At 37.5% G+C, this 21,687-nt stretch overlaps 1 protein-coding gene across 1 annotated transcript; it reads right to left on the reverse strand.

Annotated features, from left to right (window-relative positions):
* Positions 1-2,213: 2,213 nt before the first annotated feature.
* LOC129262066 (uncharacterized) lies at positions 2,214-6,572 on the reverse strand. Its single transcript, XM_054900107.2, has 2 exons — positions 5,408-6,572; positions 2,214-3,537 (listed from the first exon to the last, which is right to left on the reverse strand). Exons 1-2 carry the CDS (start codon positions 5,891-5,893, stop codon positions 3,304-3,306), a joined length of 720 nt encoding a protein of 239 aa, XP_054756082.2. The 5' UTR covers positions 5,894-6,572; the 3' UTR covers positions 2,214-3,303.
* Positions 6,573-21,687: the final 15,115 nt, after the last annotated feature.

The raw sequence follows: 21,687 nt of genomic DNA on the forward strand, positions 1-21,687 counted from the left end.
TCTTGTGCTAAATAAATCCTATGTTACTGACCTAGCACCTAGAAACATGTTCCCGTCGTGTGTTATAAAGTCCTGCAGAACTTTATGAAACACCTACCTGGCCTCCTTAATAAGCCAGTTCGTAGTAACTTTCTGCGCATGATCAAAAGATTCTACGCATGATCAGAGGAAGGTCATTTAGTGACATGGTGGTTTAAAATCTAATGAGATAAGCACCAACTTTGATGTCTTGATTATTCATATATTCTTTTGAATTGTGGTTTTCATTTACATCCACAAAAAACAACAATGTGTCCACGACGACGACTGGTATTTCACAGTTTGCCAAGTACATTGTGCAACATGCTCTGATATGCATTCAAAGTAGGAATGCAACAAATACCTTTATAAAGTGTTCATTGGTGTGCTATTCTAGTCACCTGGTCTATTCAATTTCTTTATCCTGCTATGTCAGGCAAGCTTACGTAATATCTTGCTTTGAAATCTGCCTATCATGATGAAAGAAATGAAAGGTCATTTGACCAAAATTGTCTATGAGTAACTACGAACTGGTCTATACAAAGGTTTGCAATTAGTCGCTATAGTGAAATGACCAATCAAGACCATCGTTGCATGTGCATGTTGCACAGTAGGCTGACTAGGAACCAATCAGAACTGTTCTTTCAAATTAGCGATTAATCGCTCACCTTTGTGTTACGTAGCACTGGTGGGTGTTTCATTAAGTTGTTCATAATTTACAGACGACTTTATGAACGACTGGTGATACCTTCTTGTGCTGCATGTAAATGAATGAGAAACAGATTTTAGCACCCAAGAAGGTATCACCAGTCGCTCGTAAAGACATTTGTAACTTACACCGTACCAACAGCTCTATGAAACACCCCACTGGAAGAAAGAAAATCAAATTTAACAAGAAAATAATGAATTCAATTCAAATCAAACCCCCTTTTGTTATTCCCATATTACAATTGTTTTTTGTTTGTAGAAGGATGTGTTCAATATTTAAACAGACAGATATTCATTCTGCATTCTTCTATACCAGTTTTTGTTGTCTGTTTCAAATCAATACCAAACCCAAAATATATTATTAATGAAAAATCTTAAGAAACTTGTTTTCTTTTCCTCAATGAAATTTGAAAATATTTCAGTAATGAAACTGAAAGAAAAGGGTTGGTTTAACTAGCCAAAGGCATGACACCTTGGTTGCTGGGTAAATATGGGTCATATATACCGTGTTTACACTTAATCGGCATTTGGTTCTGAACCAATTGCCGATGCAGAATCGGCATTTGGATTGCGTTTACACGTTGTTACAGCTCGCGGTTCAGAACCGCGAGCCGATGCAAAAACCTGAAATGATACGCATACCTACAATATACGTCATAATAAAGACAACGCTGGATCAGTGCGCTTACAATTACGTCACAATGGTAAAGTAATTGAAATGCGCACAAATTGCCGGTGCAGAATCGGCTTTCTGTTTACACGTAGTAAAAAAGCCGATTCTGCATCGGCTCGCGGTTCAGAACCTACTACTTTGGTGGTGCAAATTGCCGGTTCTGAACCGCGAGCCGATTCAAGTTGCTCGCGTTTACACGCTATGAAAAAGCCGATGCTGAATCGGCTCGCGGTTCAGAACCGCGAGCCGATTCAAATGCCGATTAAGTGTAAACACGGTATAGGTGGTTTCAGACCGCCTCGAAGTTCGTCAGTTCCAGGTATTCTCTGATCGGGAAATTTACCCCGATCAGAAAATACCAGGTATTTTGGTAATGTGAAAGCAAACTACGCGTAATTTCCCCGAAAGAAAATACCCGCTAAATAGTAGGTACTTGGCGAAATTACGAGAACTTTCGCGGGGATTTTTCCAAGGTCGCAGGTATTTTGGCAATGTGAAAGCAATTTACGGGAACTTTTAGCCCAGCGTGTCGTTGGGCGCAGGCGCCGTGGGTGGCTGCTGGGCTAGTGGTTTTGAATCTCGCGCCTTGCCTGCTTATCAGACCATACTGCGCATGCTCCTAACCTCAGGAATTTATCCCGAAGGGTATGTTTCGGGGCGGTGTGAATGCAGAAATAATTAATGGGTATTTTTTAGCCTAGAAATGTTCTCGTAATTTAACGGGGATTCTTGTGATCGAGGCGGTTTGAAACCACCTAATGAAAGGTCTGTGTAATTCTGACAATATTTTGTTTTGTTTTGTTTTGTTTTATTTAGTGTGTATTAATGTGATTTTCTTGAATTAGAATTCCATTTGATTTTTGCATTTAAAAAAACATTATTTATTTTTACAATACGTGAAAAATATATTGAACACAACCATGATTGAATTCAACATTTTTCAGAACAGCGCTTCCAGTGTAAAAAGATGTCATTGCACTTCTAGTCTTACACATGTATACATATATAGTCTTTGGCTGTTTTACTAATATCACTTGTACATCTTCAGAATATTAAAGACAATACATGCTCTTTCAAAGATTAAATGCATAGGTGGAATAGTAGTAAGACTGAAATACAGACCTTGAGATTGAATCTTTATTTGAAATTCAGTTTTATTATGTATAATATTCCCTCCCCACTGTATATTTTATTATTGACATCCAATACCTCTGCTTTGTTTATGGGGGAGAAGACAAACGTTGCCATTACTTTTGCACAGAAAAGCTACTTATACTGGTACTGGTTGAATGCAGAGGATGGCATTTATTGTGCCCGTACTTTCACTTATCTGACTAAAATATACTGCATGTATCCACCTCTGTTACTGTGTCTTTATTTAAGTCCTTCTTTGTGATAGTCGATTTTACCTCGTGGAATTAATGTAATTTAATGATATGCTATCAAGAGGGCACTGCATATTTAATTGTTGTTGTAAATTGCTAAAGGAAAAACATCACAGTGAAAAGGAAAGACTGATATACATGTTATGCAATTTGAATCAGAAAATTAAATCATATTTTCAACTGTTCTAGAGCTTCTTATAATATAAAGCTTCCCTTCTTTCTCCTTATTTGGAGGAATTATAATTATCTTTTTTTTTGGGGGGGTGGGGGGTGGGTAGGGTGATGGGGATGTGGATGGCAGGGGTGAATAAATCAAGGAGTTCACACATGGGATGAGACACATGTTTTCAATATTTCTTTATTCTAATATTACATTAATAAAATTGACATATACAAAACTCCCAAAGAACCTACCATGTCTATTATTTTGTAAACACACTGATAAACAAGGAAAAAATAGGGAGTAGCATGAACCCCTTGGAATACAATCATTCTACCTGAAATCAAGGAGTGTGTGCATTAAACCCTACAGAAGAACCTGCTTTGGAGAAATTTTAACCAAGAACTTACCAGCATTCTCTCAAAGGCTGCAAGGACTTCATTGTCCGTGAGATTAGCCTCCAGAGACCTCTCGTACTCCGCCTGAGCATCGGCCGATTCATCAGCAACATTCTGCCTGGATTGGGGTATCCGCGGCTGCTTGGCTGAACTCTCCTTACGATTAGGCTTGTTAGACCCTCGTATGTTGCTGAACTGCAAGATAAAAACAAACATACATGCAAATATTAATGAAGATCAACAGAAAAAACTGGTACTCAATATATTTCTACATTGAATTTGAAGGATGAATCAGTGCCTGAATATAGATCAAGTGCTGGTTCTTCGGAAGGAATATACCTTTATCATTTATAAAAGACAATGGACTTCCAGGTATAAAGTCAACCTGCCGTGCAACCATACAAGAAATTACATTTCCAGAATACAACTGTTTCCCTGTCACCAAAGTTGATTTATGAAGCCCGGCCTGCCCATGATCTTGACCAGTCTAATGTAACAAAGAAAATGATGTGACCACTGTGGAGTTCAACAGTATAGCCAGCTGGAATGTAGAAAGTAGTACAGTGCTATGAAATAACTTTACACCTTGCTGGCAGAAGGGCTTTAGGATTCATCCATTCATCAATTCTCATTTCTTTTGGTCTGGAAGAAGGGTGTTTATAAGAGGCCGTTCTCATTACGCTTTCTACAACTAGTTTACTGGAAACCAATTCAGGAAACCAGTTTGGAAGATCGCTTTACTTAGCGTTCCCACGTGATCACACAAAAGTGGTTTTCAAAATCACTTCGCGTAAAGCGATCTTGTTGCTATGGAAACACTCTCAGTGGGGAGACACGTTTCACGTGAAATTCGAAACCGCAGCGTAGGAATTTTCTACCTGTCGTGTGGAGTAGCGCGCTCAAAATGCACGAAGATCGCTTCCCGAAGAACGGTTGTATCCTCTTTTACGCCAAAACCAGTTTAACGAGGCAAAGCGATCTTGAAAACTACATCGCAAGGTGGTTTTCTGAACCGGTTTGGAAGATCGCTTCCAAGATCGCTTCGACCGTTCTTACTACACGTTAAACTAGTTGCCACTAAACTAGTTTCCAGTAAACTACTTTTAGGAAGGTAGTGAGAACGGTTTCTAACACACTGCAAATTTTGTGAAGCATGTGCTACATATAAATACTAATGCCTTTGTATGCCAGGCACACAGGAACTGAAAACTGCTACAAATTCCATGTGCACCCTACAGCCCTTCTTCCAGGCAGGTGACGACATGTAGAATCAAATTAGTTTGAATCTTACAACAATATGGAAAGCCTCTCACAAGCCTTCAGCTTGTCAAGAACAATATTTTTTGTAGACAAATGCAGAATGGATTCTTGAGGTCCTATAATCACCATATACTATAAATCATCATTTGGTACATGTACTTAAAAGTACATAACCCACACATTCGACTTTAACAAGCCTTGGTCACAATCCACTGTGCATCATCATGTTTTTAGTCCTTACAATCTTTTTGGAAGCTACGGCCACAAGCCGCCACATTTTTTTCGTAAAAAGGTGAGGAGAGAGTGGCAAGGGTAGGGAGTGAGGACATTAGTGTACGCAACTCTCATGGCCGTGAGCGGTTGTATGCATCATACTTTTTGCACATGGTAAGTGAGTTGTACATTCTTGCATCATGCTTACAACGTACGATCTCTGTGCGACTGCCACGTTTATCGTTTGGGGGCTGCACTTACACATGCTGCTCATCTACGGTGTCCTCGCTCATTTGCAAGTTGTAAGTTCATGCATGTAGAGATGCCAACCCCATAATAAAAAGAAATGCAATGTTTTGAAGGATGATCTAAAGTACTTTGCAAAAAAAGTGTGTATTTTAGGGGGAAAAAGGTATTCTTCATGAATCCTACAGTATACAAACAGTATGAAATACTGTTAAAGAAAAAAAGGCATCTCTGTTTCTTTGAACGATAAAAGTATAATCAGTTTGGTTAGAACATTCTACCAAAAAGGCCATTCACATAGATTTATATGCAATATGGTACATACTAAATGTAAGATAACTCTTACTTTTGCTTCCCTCAATACTTTTGAGAAGTCTGGTACATTGGTTCTTCGTCTGTCCCTATCCACCTTCTTCTTTTCCTTTTTCTTTGGCGTGTCCAGAGTATTGCCATTCTCTGTCTTCTTATCTATGTTATTCCTCTCTTCCTCTCCATCCGCTTCTACTTCCAAGCTCCCATTCTTAGTGGGAGTATCCTCAACAACACTATCATCCAGGATGCTATCGTCAGTCACACTGCCACCTTCTTTCCTCTTCTTCTTCTTGAGCAACTTCCCAGCAGCATTGGACACCTTCTTTGCCCTTGATTTCTTCTTCCGTTCCAAAGTAGGTGTCTCACTACCATTGTTGGTAGTGCCTTCATCCCTGGTGACACAAACCTGAGGCAGTGTGGAAGTCCCATCTGTGTCAACAGAATCACCATCTTGTACGACATCAGAATCTTCCAGAGACTTATTCTCTCCTGACTTAGCCCCACCTCTGAACTTCAACATGGCATAGAAGGTTTGCAATCTTGATTAGATCCAAGTCCAGAAGGCACTTACTTGTTACTAATAATGAGTAATATGACTCATCAAATCATGAGAAGCACTAGAGTTGAATTTGCAACCAACTCAAAGATACTCCTCATTTACAGCTCACCATGGTTTATACCCTTGGATACAGTTCTCTGAACATTGTCTGTCCATTACAAGGTTAATACACCAAAATGTCTGAACATCAAATGTCACGAAGGTCTCAAATGAATTATTCACAATTAAAGATCCACAAGAAACAAGAAGTTGGCTATTCTCTGTACTTGTCGAGAGTATGTCTTATTACACCACAACTGATTATTTAATGGTAACACTAGTTGATATCCACCCCACGCCGGTTTCAAGATACTATTTTCGAGATAAGATATGCAGCACACCCAGTGTGTACAGAGGTTTTCTGTTGTATCCCATGCAAAGGTAACTGCAGCATTCTTGCTTCACCAATTCACACATAAAGCAAACAGAGTAACTAGGCAATGACCATTTACTAGAGTCCATTTACAACCCTAAACTATTCAGAAGAAGTTGCAATTGGTCAGTAATCTGATAACAAGATCCAATGTAAATATCCTACATGTTGTTTCTTCATACCAAGAAAGTCAACCGATGTCAACACCAACAAAACTATCTCGTATATGACCAATAAAAGGACATGCACGTAAATCGTTGAAAATTTAGAGGTAAATTTGCATAAACAGTGTATTTTGATATGTGGATGAGGGTACATTAAGTGATGGTTGAAGGTTGAATTTCAAGAACCACACCGATTTCACCAAAGACAACATTAACCAGATATGGAGATGCTGGTAGTATAACATTGCAGGATGCTCTGAAGTACATGTCATGTCCTGGACAAAGAAATTGTATGGAAAAAAGCGACACAAATTGATAGGGATTCGACCAAAGGAAATACATATCTATAGGGCCAAGATCTTTAAAATGTAGAAAGTGGAATAATGCTGAATCACGTACTGAACATCGAGGTGTTCATGCCATGGTGTTGCATGTTAAACTCGAAGTGTAAGCCAACATGCGCAGCAGAGGAACTTAGCAGAGGAAAATTTATATCAATCGGGGACATCACAATCTTGCTTTCAAAAAGCACTTTTTTCAGAATCAGGTGAGTACCAACTACCAAACATGAATTTTCACTGTTCACAAATTGACCACCGTACATCATTTGGACCTGCATTCCAGACTAATAACTTGAGAAACATCAGTCATATTTTATAAACACAAGTCTTGATCTAGTTCATTCAACATCTTTTTTTTTGGGGGGGGGAGACAGAAGGTGGTTTCAGACCGCCTCGAAGTTCGCCAGTTCCAGGTATTCTCTGATCGGGAAATTTACCCCGATCAGAAAATACCAGGTATTTTGGCGGTCTGAAAGCAAACTACGCGTAATGTCCCCGAAAGAAAATACCCGATAAGTAGTAGGTACTTGGCGAAATTACGAGAACTTTCGCGGGGATTTTTCCAAGGTCGTGGGTATTTTGGCGGTCTGAAAGCAAATTACGGGAACTTTTAGCCCAGCGTGTCGTTGGGTGCGGCGCCGTGGGTGGCTGCTGGGCTAGTGATTTTGAATCTCGCGCCTTGCTTGCTTATCAGACCATACTGCGCATGCTCGTAACTTCAGGAACTACTTCAGGAACTTATCCCGAAGAGTATGTTTCAGGGCGGTGTGAATGCAGGAATAATTAATGGGTATTTTTCAGCCTAAAAATGTTCTCGTAATTTAACGGGGATTCTTGTGATCGAGGCGGTTTGAAACCACCTAGAGGGTCTCCAGAATTGCTGTCCTTGCTTTTCACTTGTCAAGACCCCTTCCCATTTTTTTTTTTCTTTTAGACAAATATGAACTATATTTGTAATATAAAGATAAATCAAACCTAATGATTATTTCAACTGTATCTCAAAATTCGCTTACAAATGAGTATTCTAATGTATGCATAGAGGGTTATTCTTGAACAGCCGATCTCAGATCTCTCAGGCTTTCTTTTCAGGTATCTACATGTAGTATTGTATGGCTATTTAAATGCATGTGCATCTATAGTATATATTTTATAATTTTGCTGATCAAAACAAACAATATCAGGTGGGTGTTTCATAAAGCTGTTCGTAAGTTAAGAGCGACTTTAAGAACGACTGGTGATCCTTTTTTGTGGTAAATAGTATATTCATTGGCAAAGGTTTAGCGCATAAGAAATGATCACCAGTCGTTCTTAAAGTCGCTCTTAACTCTCAGGTGGGTGTTTCATAAAGCTGTTCGTAAGTTAAGAGCGACTTTAAGAACGACTGGTGATCCTTTCTTGTGGTAAATAGTATATTCATTGGCAAAGATTTAGCGCATAAGAAATGATCACCAGTCGTTCTTAAAGTCGCTCTTAACTTATGAACAGCTTTATGAAACGGCCCCCTGGTCATTTCAAATGTTTGTGCTTAAAACTTTTTTTATCCTGCATACAAGATTCATATCAACCCCAATCAATGCTAATGTATTCAGCTATAAATGTATGATGCCATGGTGTTTCTCCCCATGATATTATAGTAATTACCAATATCCCTTTTGCCACTTATTATGCACAAAATGACATAATTTCACAAACACACTTTAAACTCTGTGCCAAGAAGTTATTTTTGGAGGTCAAATAAAGACATCTGAAAACAGAATGATTGACCATGGATTATTCGACAACTTCGGGAAAGTTCATGAAATGCCTTTTAAAACAAATCGAGGGTACTATTTTGCAAATTGATCTGATCGTAATGAATTTCTAAAGAGATTGTTTAATTTGTAAATGAAGAAGTGATGATCTTATTTGGCAAGATTTCAAAAGTAGTATCCTAGTATTCAGGTATCGGTAACCATGTAGGTAGTATATCAACACACTGAGTGTTTGGGTTGTATGCAATTCCTTTACTATTAAATATTAAAATAAAAATGAGGTGTTTGGCATAACTTATATATAACTATATCAAATCAATTTGTCTTTAATATCTACCACCCATTAACCCCTAAAAGGCCATATTTGAATTAAATATGAAATATTTTGAAAATATAAAATATTTGAATCTAATATTATTGATGAACTACACCATACATGTGTATCATACATCCTGCCTAGTGAGCCTAATATAATAGTACCAGTACATGTACGTTACACAATGTACTACATACATATATAGTCACACGTTTAATACACGTCATGTCATCACCTACAACACCATGATATTGCTGTAACAGTGATCTACTTACCGGTCTCTTACGACGAATATTAAAACTCATCTCGTTTCCAGTATTTCAAGACTCAATTATAAGTTTAAAGATGGCGTTCATATAAGAGAAAACACTTGAAGTGAAGTAAATGACAGTTTGAGAAACACAACTGTCTGAAGTCAAATTTTCATAACGAACCGCCAAAGAAATTCAAATAATCATTAGCTATGAGTGTACTCTTAAAGTCCCAAGTCAACAGACCGTGGCGTTGTTTGAAAAGAAAAGAGTTGGTGAACCTTGGACTGTTATTGTTAACGCTCGCAAACAATACAGAAATTCCTCAGGTCTTGCTAGTACAGTACACACATGGGCATTTCTCGCAAGGCTTTACATTGACAAATTTGGGGGCAACATTAATTTGGCAAAGACAAAAGTCAAATATTAATCATGACAAGAGACATTTTCAGAGCTGCCAGACTCAACAAGAACATTTCAGTAACATAAAAGCAGAATATCAGTATTTTGGTGAGGAAATCAGTATTTTTAAAGAAATACTATATGACAACACATAAAAATAGAACTTTATAAATCAGTATTTTGCATGAAACCATTTATTCTTCTCATTTCTCAGTCAGTACTAGAGTTTTGTAAATTGTTCTTCTTCTTTTTCTGGAAACAGTACAGGCCACTGTCTGGTGTATTGTTGTACTGGTCGTACTGTTGTTCAAGCTAAAGTTTTTTCTATGAACAATATGAAATCTTAGTACTCCTGACAATCTTCCTATGGTTCTACCATTCATTTTGTGTTCACAGGAAGCCAACAAATATTGTTCCAGAGCAATAAGGAAAATTGCATTCCAGAGAACTGATGCATTTTATTTCCTTTATCATCAATCAAAAAAATGGGAGCGCTACAACATGGACCTATGACTACAATAACAACTGAAGATGTTTACTCCAATCAAATATCTCTGGACATTGAGAGAGGTAAATTTATATCACAAGTGGCAAAGCAAAAAGGTCAAAATATCTTTGCAGAATTGACAGAAATTCCTGAAAACTTCAAATATGAAAGGATTGTGTGTTAGACTTTTGTAAGCTAATGATCACACCATGTGATGTGGTACATGTACAAGGTCTATAGGTTACAAAACTACATGTAGTTTACTATGTCTACCTTCAAATATTTCATTTAAAAAAAAATGAGAAAACAGTCAGACCCGCCTTAATGGCCACCTCTCTGTAGCAGCCACCTATCTATGGTGGCCACTATTCCTTCAGAAGCAAATTGAATAAGAACCTGTAGCACATTTTGTTTTGCCGAGGGTGATAAATGGTTACTGCAGACAGGTTTCACTGTTGCATGATTAGTAGTTTCAACTAGCATGCAGCAAATAATAATGTACCAATACTCAAGATGATAAAAAAGACAAATCTCAAAATAATTCCCTATTTTATAAAGCCTGTACTTTGCTACCATTACACACTTCTCACACACAACCTCTTTGTTTGTCATTGCAAATCTCCTTTGATTACTTTTTAATAAAGAAATTAATTCAATCAAATCATGAAAGTATCAACTAATGTGCAAGAAAGAATTTCACAAAATTACAACAGCACTATCACACCAAGATCTCTTTATTGTTGAATATCCTTTGAATTTCCAAAATTTATACGAATTAGGTTAATATGGATTCAAGGTTTAAAGGTTTATTGATGAGTAATTCATTGGCAAACCTTGACCAAGTTTGTGTCAATGATGACCATCTGAAACCTACCTTGAATTCATTTTAACTAAATACTGTAAATTTATCATCCAAAGCAATGATGAACATTAGTGATCAAATTCATTTACATTGAACTCTTCTTTACAAAATGAGACATTTGATGTGAAATTGTACACATCTTTCAAACTAATATGCACCATGCAGTGTAGGCCTTAGATGACAGGCCATTTTCAGTTATACCCCCAAACCCTGCAAATTCTCTTGCTTCATAACAAATATCATCAAATTGTCTTTTACTCAATGTACAAAACTGTACATCTGCATTTTAAAGCCCCTGGCTCTTATTAAAAAAAAAATTCAACTTCATTTTACTTTAATACCACTGCAGTTCTTCATGGAGAGCCGAGAAAGACCCTTCCTTCTCAATCACCGCAAATCTATAAAATCAATACATTTATTTTCATCTTGGAACAAAGTACCCATCCTCTGGATGATTTGTTGACTTGAGTCACCGCAGGGCACACAATGAAGAAGATCCACAGAAGATCAATTTAACCAATGTTTCACTTTCAATCACAAATGGGAGAGGAGCGATGGTGCATAATGCAAAATACAGGCAAGCAAGTAGTGAGGTCTTTGTTCCTCTGCTACACACATCTACCCAGGGCAAAAAACAGTCGCTTTCACACTCTTCTCAATAATTTGGGAAAATACTACTATATTTCATGACAAAACTTTGGCATCATTGTAAATAATTCAACAAAATATACAAATGTATCTTGTACCACTGTAACCATTTTCACAAACTATCCCAAGAGGTCTGCAGGTGTTTAAAAAAAAAAGGTTGAAGCAATCAAATACTATAACATTTATCATTGATTTTGGCCTCTTTGGACACTTCATGATAATTTTTTAAGAAAGCACCACACCATTCCAGAATATGGGGATTCTTAGTTTGGGTGCAGTTCGGGTGGTCATGAAAAGTGTTCTAGAATGAGTCCAGATACACCTCAACTGTTTCTTAAGAATATGGTAATGCCAAGGAAATCAAGGACAAGTTTAGTGTATTTTTTTGTAAATTTCTAGACAAGCCAATAATTTTTTGAATTCATAAGAATAACAAGGAAATAAACTTGCATAGATCTTAACAAGGAAACAAGAACATACACTTCTCATTTCCTTTGTTTCTACTATCCAGGCATTTGTCTGTGTTCATTACGCCTTGCAGGGTACCCAGGCCAAAGCCTACGGGTTATTTTACTGATTTTAAAGAGAATGTGGAAGCCCCCAATGAGACCTGATGGATATGGAATTATCCGCTCCATCACTTATATCTTCTCCTGATGGGTGATGCGGTCCGCAACCTCTTGCATCTGCTTTTCAGGCTCGATACTATACAGACTTAGGAACATATTACACACCTAAGAATCTCTGGGTGAATGTACACACTAGCAAGATCTAATCTTCTAGAAAATTGCATTTAACCCATTAAGCCTTCCACCTATGGCCTGTCCAGTTCAATCAAATCATAAATTGAACTTTATTGCTCCATGAAATGCCCTACTACAATACGTTGAGGTTGATAGTGTACAGATAGCTTAATAGCAAGTGTGCATTATAGCATACTGTAATTATCCTCTTGGGCATAATATATTTCCAAAGAAACAATTACTGCTTAATTCTGAACCCATGTTATGATATAATGTAGTAACTCTCATTCTCATGCTATTGTTATTAATAAGATATAACTACCACTAATTTGGCTAAAAATCTAGCAATCTGTCCATAACACCTTAAGTCAGGAATCATTTTTTTCTGTTTTTGTTACTAATACCCCTTTCATAGTGCCCTCTTCATTTTTCACCGGCGAACTTCTCCGCCTCGCATTCCTCACTTCCCCGGCGAAGAAAAAAATGTACCCTTTCGCACTGACATTTCTTCCCCGGCGAAAGTTAACGGGCGATTGCAGAACAAACGAAAGAAAATTGTAAACATTACTTCTTACGGTCTATTACAAAAAGGTATCAAAAAAATTAATTACAACATATTTTGGAAGTATTACGATAAAAACAAACAATATCACCTTGTTTTTATATCTTAGCGCATTTTATACATGTAAAAAGTGCTTTTTAATAAATATTGTTAGTAAAAAAAAAAAAATGTTCGAGGGTATCTACTTGGCCATAGCATTCAGCTGAGCTTGCAACTATCGCGCGCGGAATCTCGGTGCAGGGGACTTTGGGAGAGAAAAAAATTGACCTCTGACGTCATTAAAGAGGAGAAGTTCTCCGGTTTGCTTTCATACTGGCCTTTTCACCGGCGAACTTCACCGGTGAAACAGTTTCGCCGGCGAAGTTCTCCACCTCTAGAGGTGGAGAAGTTCACCGGTGAAGTTCTCCTGTGTACCTTTCATACTGGACACTTTCCCCTTCGCTGGCGAACTTCGCCGGTGAAGTTCGCCGGTGAAAGGCGCAATATGAAAGGGGTATAAGAAGGATTTTGAATGGCCCACTATATACCTGCAGAGTGCCAATACTAAAGCAATACAAATCAATTACCCGTTACATGTACTGCTGAGCTTTTGACTGACCTCAGTAGTTTTGATATTTTGGGATTCGTTTTAAAGAAAATATGGTAGAGTCAATCACACAATAGCAACAAGTTCATGGGTCATCTACATGTACAAGCACATATCCAGAAGAAAGACCAAACTTTGAATTAACAAGTCAATCTCATTGTCAGATTATCCTCTGAACCATGAATATCTGTTGGGTATACGGTGAATAAGTGAAGAAACAGACATTCCATATGATTTCAATAGTGTCCCAAACAAATCCTATGTAGATTTGCAATCCACATGTATTTAAGTCCAGTCAACAAATAGCATTTAGAAAGGAAGGAATATTGGGCAATGATACGTAAATCCTCATGCCTATTATGGTGGGTGCAATGGAACTTTTCATTGATTTTACTTCTTTTAAAATAAATGGCATGTTGAAACATATTCACCAGAACTGATGAAATATCTAAAAGTCATGCTCCTCAATTATCATCCATGGACATTTTGTATAAAGACAAACTCACTTGGAGTCAGGCATATATAAAGCATAGTGCTGAGCTCCGCTATTACCTACATGTACTGCATGAAGTGTCATTTTCCAATTTTATTAAAAGCTCAAGTTGATTCAAGATAAAAAGATAAAAGTAGGAATGAAAGGGGGGAAAAATCATAATTTACAGTACAAACATCAAATGTGGGCAGTTCGTAACATCCTTGCACAGATCTATACTTCATCTTTACTTGGATGCCTGGGTAAGGAAATAAACATGTATGGTAAATTGCCAATTCGTCTACTGACAACTCATCCAGTACTTTCAATTTAATAGTCAATTGCCATTCCGTACATCAACATTCCGTTTAACAACCATTTGGTCCGATCATCACTTTGTCTTATCACCATTTCATCTCATAACTGGTTGGTCTAATATCCATTTCATTTTCATTCATTTTGCACAATTACCACTTTATAGTCCAATTAGACCAAATGGTATATTGACTAAATGGCTATAGTTCAAACACCAACAGATGTAATTTAATTTTGTACCTCTTGTTCTACAATATATATTCAAACTACAACATGTAATACTCATTCAAATACAACAAGCTGTGGTACATTACTGGTAAAGGTAATAAATGAATGGTAAAGTGGAGATAAGAGATACAAGAAATACATTGAAAACAAGTTTTGAGTTCTCATACAAATCCAAAATGATAAAACTTCCAACACCACAAGAAAAATAATACTGTGACACTCAACTCCCAGTTGTAGCTGTGTTTCGATGGGAAGGGGGGGGGGGGGTGAACTGAAAACATATATGAATGAAGTGCAGCAAAGCCTCAAAATTCTTACCCGAAGTTTAATTGATCGCATCATTTTGAATCTATGCAGGAGCTGGTTATCCTCCCCTATCTTTGGTATATCCTTGTTATATATAATCCAATGAGAAATGTGGAAAAAAAGGCTGCTTGCAGGGATAGGTGCTGCTAAGCAAAAGAGATCATCCTTTCCTCAAAGCATCAGAATAATTATGTGGAATGTGGTAAACAGCAACAAAAGCAAGTTTATAACTCCTACATGTATCTTTCTCCAGAATCTGATGTGTGTACAACCAAACATCAGAACCTACAGATCTTGGCAATCATTATCAGAGCTATGCAAACATGTGTCATAAATTCTTCAGCGTGGACTGACTACATGAGTAAAGTTGGACTCCGAAGTTGGACTCCGAAGTTGGACTCCAATCAAACGAAAGTTTTGGAAAAGTGATAAAAACGATGACTAAATCCAAACAGGAGTACCAACACCAGAATGTCTATTCCAGTGACTGGTAAAGACATCAGGAAATGTCAACAGAGTAAAACAGGCCAGCAAACTCCTTACTCATTCCAAATACCATAATACATGGATCCACCTCTTTATTCTTAATCACAGAGCGTTTACTTAAGACTGTCCATAAGAATGTAAGGCTTCGGCAGACTTGTATTCATGTATGGTGGACATGCCCCTGACTGCCAAAGCACTTCAATCAACGATGTCTTCAACTTCAAGTATTCAGTGATATCCATTACATGTACATGAGTAAAATTCTCCTATTAAAGTGTAATTAGAAATGAGCAGTAGAGGGTGTGATTGTTTCAGACTAGTCGTGGCAAAGGCGCAAAACTTTCAGCCAACAGGTTTCGAGCAGCTGCAGAATTTGTCCTCCGCAGCCCTTCGCCATACAGTGTTTACATATTGTAAATGCAGAGTAGACCAGAACGTGTACATGTAGAACCACCTACTCAGCCATGGATCTGTTCCATACAGCAAATTGACCAATAGGAGGTTGGCTTTTATTGATTCATCTGTTATGCTAGGTCACAATGAATTGATCCAGGACATCCTACAGACTTCCTCTAAATTCTTTCCACTCTCTTTCACTAATTTTCCTTTCTTTGTGGATTACATTCTGTTTCAGCCCACAATCCTTCTATCAGAATTCTTTTGATAGGTGATGTTTTCATCCATGTAAATCCTAAGAAGAAGATTGTGTTCTTGGTGTTCCTATAGCCTCTCAGTCTCATCTCTCATTTCTCTATCTGATAATCACTCTATTTTGAAAAGCAAATATAGTGAGTAATCATCGGAAGAGCACATGAAATTTCATTCTGAAACAGCTGTGCCAGATATCAAGGAATATTAGGGGATAGATCATTTCCACAACATCTTATCTGTTCTTCCTTGACAACTATATTGACTGATATTGTGATCATACCACTAAAACAAATCAAAGAAATCAACTGAAATGTTCTACCCGATTTCCTTTCAACTGTTATTCTTTTTTTAAATATTTGTTTTGATAGCCACCGACAGATGAACAAGCATACATGTACATGAATCTTTGTCATTTCAATTTTAAAAAGTCACATGGAATCCCTCTCTATCTGAGCAGAGCTAAAACAAATGTTGAAAAATTTTAAGTTAAATTAAAGCTCAATTCAAGTGGGAATGGGGAGCTGTTTACCACTTTTTATTTAGTTTCAATTTTAGTTTTTAGACTAATATGTGCAATCGAAATCAAAACACAATTTTTGTCTACAATTTTATGGACATTTTTAGGTTAAGTTTTCATTCTACGCATGACTACCTGCTGCTTCGGATATTCTGACCGAGTAGCTTCCGGTCAGATCAGTCAATGTCAGTTAATTTGATCATAGACTCTACGTGGTGTGATAAGATGTGATTCACTGATATGAATCCATCCTAACGGGTATCACACAGCTGGGTGTTAGTATCAGTTCAACACCAAAACCAACATGCTGTCATCGTTTATTCTAAGAAAATCAGTCTTTTATCTTCACTCCAGAAGTGGATTATTCTAAGCCTGTAAGAAAGAAACAATCAATATATCCCAATAAGAATTTGTTTCTTTGTTTTTCTTTCATGGACATGTTTATTTTTCAGAACCATATAAACATACTGAAACAATATCAAGGACAATACCATCTTTCAAATTTGCAAATTTAAAATAACTCGGAAATACTTCAAATATTCCTGATCCATCATATTTCCATTTTGTTGTTGTAGTACATTCTATAATGTATGAAAATAAAATGAGTTTAACCAATTTTATATCAAAACGGCAACATTTTAACTGAAAACATACAAAATAAATGATGTGTATGATGCAGTTTTGTTCAATTGATAATACCCTCATAACAAAGTCTTTAAATACACGTTCAAAATCTTAAATTTGATCCAAGTGTGTGTATGGATAATTTCAATGTAAAGTTTCCATTGACCCAAACTACACACTTCAATTTTATAACAATAATTCATATGCTTAAACATATTGGGTAAAAGTAAAACTAGGAATCTACAACAACAAACTGAATTCTAAATTCTTCACACTTGTGAAATTAAGAATCTACAACATCTACAACAACAAACTGTATTCCAAAATAGTTGAAAGAAAATCAATATATCTAAAGCCATTAAAGTACCGGTAATTGTAAATGCATTATAAGCTATAGATCAGTCATACAAAATGATCCCACAAATCACCCATTAAGAAACTATCCTGATAATCCTTTTTGAAAATTGAAATGCAATTAAGACTCCAAGACATGATCAAGTTTTCAATCCCCTGCAGCCTCCACCATAACTGTAAATCTAAATCCTTGCAAAACATGAATATATTTGGGTCCAAGAGATGAATTATATTTTTTTTTAAATATATATTAGAGCCTACAGTATGTACAAATCATCTATCTCCTACTGGAACTATTAAGCCTTCTTGAATCTTGATATTTTCCTCAAATCCCCAATCCCTAAAGGAATTGCTGAGATAATCTCAATGCATACATATTCTAAAATTGATAGGTTCAACCTCAGGGTAGCTTAGACTGCAAGCATAATAACTTGAACAACTAATGATGCAGTGATACCTGAATAATGTTTGTTGGAGAGATCTTCACCCAATTTCTAAAGCATTCCAAATTTATTCATCAGACTGTCAGAGCAAATGAATAGATAGATATGCACTGCATGCCTAATTGAACTTTGTGAAAATAAAACTGCAAGTTCAAAAGTTTACGCCCTCGATTCAGGACAATAAATTTTATGATTAGGACAAAATTCTGCTTCTACGCTCACTAGGTGGTTTCAGACCGCCTCGAAGTTCGTCAGTTCCAGGTATCTCTGATCGGGAAATTTACCCCGATCAGAAAATACCAGGTATTTTGGTAATGTGAAAGCAAACTACGCGTAATTTCCCCGAAAGAAAATACCCGCTAAATAGTAGGTACTTGGCGAAATTACGAGAACTTTCGCGGGGATTTTTCCAAGGTCGCAGGTATTTTGGCAATGTGAAAGCAATTTACGGGAACTTTTAGCCCAGCGTGTCGTTGGGCGCGGGCGCCGTGGGTGGCTGCTGGGCTAGTGATTTTGAATCTCGCGCCTTGCCTGCTTATACAGACCATACTGCGCATGCTCGTAACTTCAGGAACTTATCCCGAAGGGTATGTTTCGGGGCGGTGTGAATGCAGGAATAATTAATGGGTATTTTTTAGCCTAAAAAAGTTCTCGTAATTTAACGGGGATTCTTATGATCGAGGCGGTTTGAAACCACCTTTTGTGTTGATTTCTTTTATACTGAAATCTTATACCCCTTTCATACTGCCCTCTTCATTTTTCACCGGCGAACTTCTCCGGGGAACTTCTCCGCCTCGCATTCCCCGGGGAAGAAAAAATGTACCCTTTCGCACTGACATTTCTTCCCCGGCGAAAGTCAACGGGCGATTGCAGAACAAAACGAAAGAAAATTGTAAACATTACTTCTTACCTATTACAAAAAGGTATAAAAAAAATTAATTACAACATATTTTGGAAGTATTACGAGAAAAACAAACAATATCACCTTGTTTTTATATTTCAGCGCATTTTATACATGTAAAAAGTGCTTTTTACTAAATATTGTTAGTAAAAAAAAATTATGTTCGAGGGTATCTACTTGACCATAGCATTCAGCTGAGCTTGCAACTTATCGTGCGCGGAATCTCGGTACAGGGGACTTCGGGAGAGAAAAAAATTGACCTCTGACGTCATTAAAGAGGAGAAGATCTCCGGTTTGCTTTCATACTGGCCTTTTAACCGGCGAACTTCGCCGGTGAAACAGTTTCACTGGCGTTCGCCGGCGAAGTTCTCCACCTCTAGAGGTGGAGAAGTTCGCCGGCGAACTTCACTGGTGAAGTTCTCCTGTGTACCTTTCATACTGGACACTTTCCCCTTCGCTGGCGAACTTCGCCAGTGAAAAGCGCAATATGAAAGGGGTATTAATGAAAGAGACAATATAATCAGGAAGAGATTCCTGACATATTTCAGGGGCAATTTTGTTTATAAAAAATCCATGTGATGCAAATGAATACTGCCTTGATTTTCCAGAGAAGATTGAAATTAGAATTAGAACATCAAACAGAGAGTGGGGTCAAACCTCACACAAACAATATTGAGAAGCCCACATACAAAAAAAAAAAAAACTGAATCATCAGGGGCTCATGATACAATGAAAGTTTACCCTCCCAACATGGTATTATTGAAATTACATTTTTAACCATATACAGTACTCACTGGTACGGCCCATACACTATTTAAAGTTGATCTATAGGCCTACGGACAGAGTACATCTCGCCTGAAATTATGGGTGCAATCAGAGGATCATGACTCCAAGTAGGATTTTTTCTCTATAAAGCCACGGGTATTTCATAAAACAAATAGAGTTTTTTTTTTCAATGATCTTGTTATAAGCTACTGTGACCCTTGTCACTGATTGGCTCAGAACAAAATTGTCAGTGAAAAGAAGACTAGATGCTTCATGAAACCTCCTGATATCTTTCCGACCTATACGACTATCAGTCATGGACTTCACTGTCCTACATTACCAAGGTTGTAGGCCATAGCATAGGGTTGTGGACAAATTGCTTTCTGCTCCAATATTGGCTCAGATTGTCAGCTCAGCAGCAAAAGGGTGCTGCCTTTTTGCTTTTCAATGGAGATATTGCCATCTGGTTCTGAACTGTTGGTTTGCAATATAAAGCATCTTAAGTTATTTTGAGGATGACTTGATTTGAGAACTGAGAAGCCAATTCAAGTAAACTCTGGAAAAGGATATAGAGTACCGAAGTGATGACGTCACAAAAAACTTTGTTTGCATTTCAGCATTTTTTATAACAAATTTTGGTAGAGCATGATGAAAACCCCCCACAACCCAAATTTGGTGGGAATCGGTCCATGGGGGCCTTAGATATGACCTCATGAATACATAATTAGCCCCATTGAAGTCAATGTATTATTGGCTTGGTTCGTACCTTTTAGAACCAAGCCAATAATACATTGACTTCAATGGGACTAATTATGTATTCATGAGGTCATATCTAAAACCCACATGGACCGATTCCCACCAAATTTGGGTTGTGGGGGTTTTTCATCATGCTCTACCAAAATATGGTATCAAAAATGCTGAAATACAAAAAGTGAAAATTGATGATGTCACACTTCTGTACTCTATTAAAGCTCTCACTCGGCCTGTCTGCACCAGCCCTACATTTAAAATCATTCTACTAATTTCTGATCAAAACTTAAAATCATCCGGATCAGAAAAATCTTCAGATCATTTGTAATTAATACTCAATTAGCAGGAATGTGGGCTTAATCTTGAGACTGAAATCCAATTTAACAGGATAATTCACAAAATAGCATGCTATTTCACAAATTATAGAGCTACATGTAATTCACAGATACGCACTAGGGTAAAGCATGGAGCCCAAAGTGTGCACTGTCCACAGCTCTATAAAAGTCACCGGCTCGAGCAAGAATGGGGCCGATAGAGATGGGGTTTCTTGGATCTCATGGTTGATCTAAAAGCAGGCAAGAAAGTTGAGATAGAGCAAACTTGGCTGGCAGAAAACTAGTGTCTACTGCATCTGAGAAGTTGGTTCATTGAAAGTATCACTATCAATTCCAATCAGGGAATTACAAATTCTACCCCCCCCCCTTAAAAAATATCAACATTCACAACTACATTTGTAGAAACAAAGCATGAATATTAACACATTATACTCTTTCATCTGGAATCTTTAGTCAAGATTGTAAGGAATCAAAGATTAAGTTCCAAACATCATGACACTATTAAATGGGGAATCCCCCTAAAGATTCCTTGACCTCAGTAAGGTCAAGCATTCTTGCATGGGGGAATGCCCTTCTTCATCTCTGGAAGTAATTCAGGTCACTAATCCACCATCCTCCAATCCAATTAGTACTGGAATAGAATAGTCTGCAGGCACAGACCCGGATTGAAACTTTGATCAAATGTGTCTCCATGCAAGTACACAAGGCATGAGTAGGCTGCAATTCAGACCCTTAACTCGAGTGAAGGTTTTGCACAGCAGACTAATCTAGAAAGGAATGTCTCAGTCTCACTAGTAGTTTTATGTTCAGACCTCAGGCAAGGACTCCAAGAAATATCTTCTCTGCCTGTATGTTGAATGGTCTACCACAGCCACACCGGCAAGACTGACTCCAGACTGACCAAGAGTATACCATTATTACCAATGACATATTGATCGGTTTGGAGTCGGTTTCTGTTTGTATGCCTGTAGCAGCAGCCAGATACATTAACAGTACATGTATACAACTGACAAGGGAAGATTTGCCACTCTTTTCTAACCAATTTAGCCAGGGTTACTTGTATACCCTGCTTGTATTCACAAC

The sequence above is a fragment of the Lytechinus pictus genome, chromosome 5 (assembly GCF_037042905.1).
Source record: "Lytechinus pictus isolate F3 Inbred chromosome 5, Lp3.0, whole genome shotgun sequence".
NCBI classification, from domain to species: domain Eukaryota; kingdom Metazoa; phylum Echinodermata; class Echinoidea; order Temnopleuroida; family Toxopneustidae; genus Lytechinus; species Lytechinus pictus.

Excerpts from the sequence above, each read along its gene's own strand:
- LOC129262066 (XM_054900107.2), bottom strand. The coding sequence starts at position 5,893 with ATGTTGAAGTTCAGAGGTGGGGCTAAGTCAGGAGAGAATAAGTCTCTG. Across the intron at positions 3,538-5,407 it reads AAGTATTGAGGGAAGCAAAA|TTCAGCAACATACGAGGGTC; the intron begins GTAAGAGTTATC and ends TTTATCTTGCAG.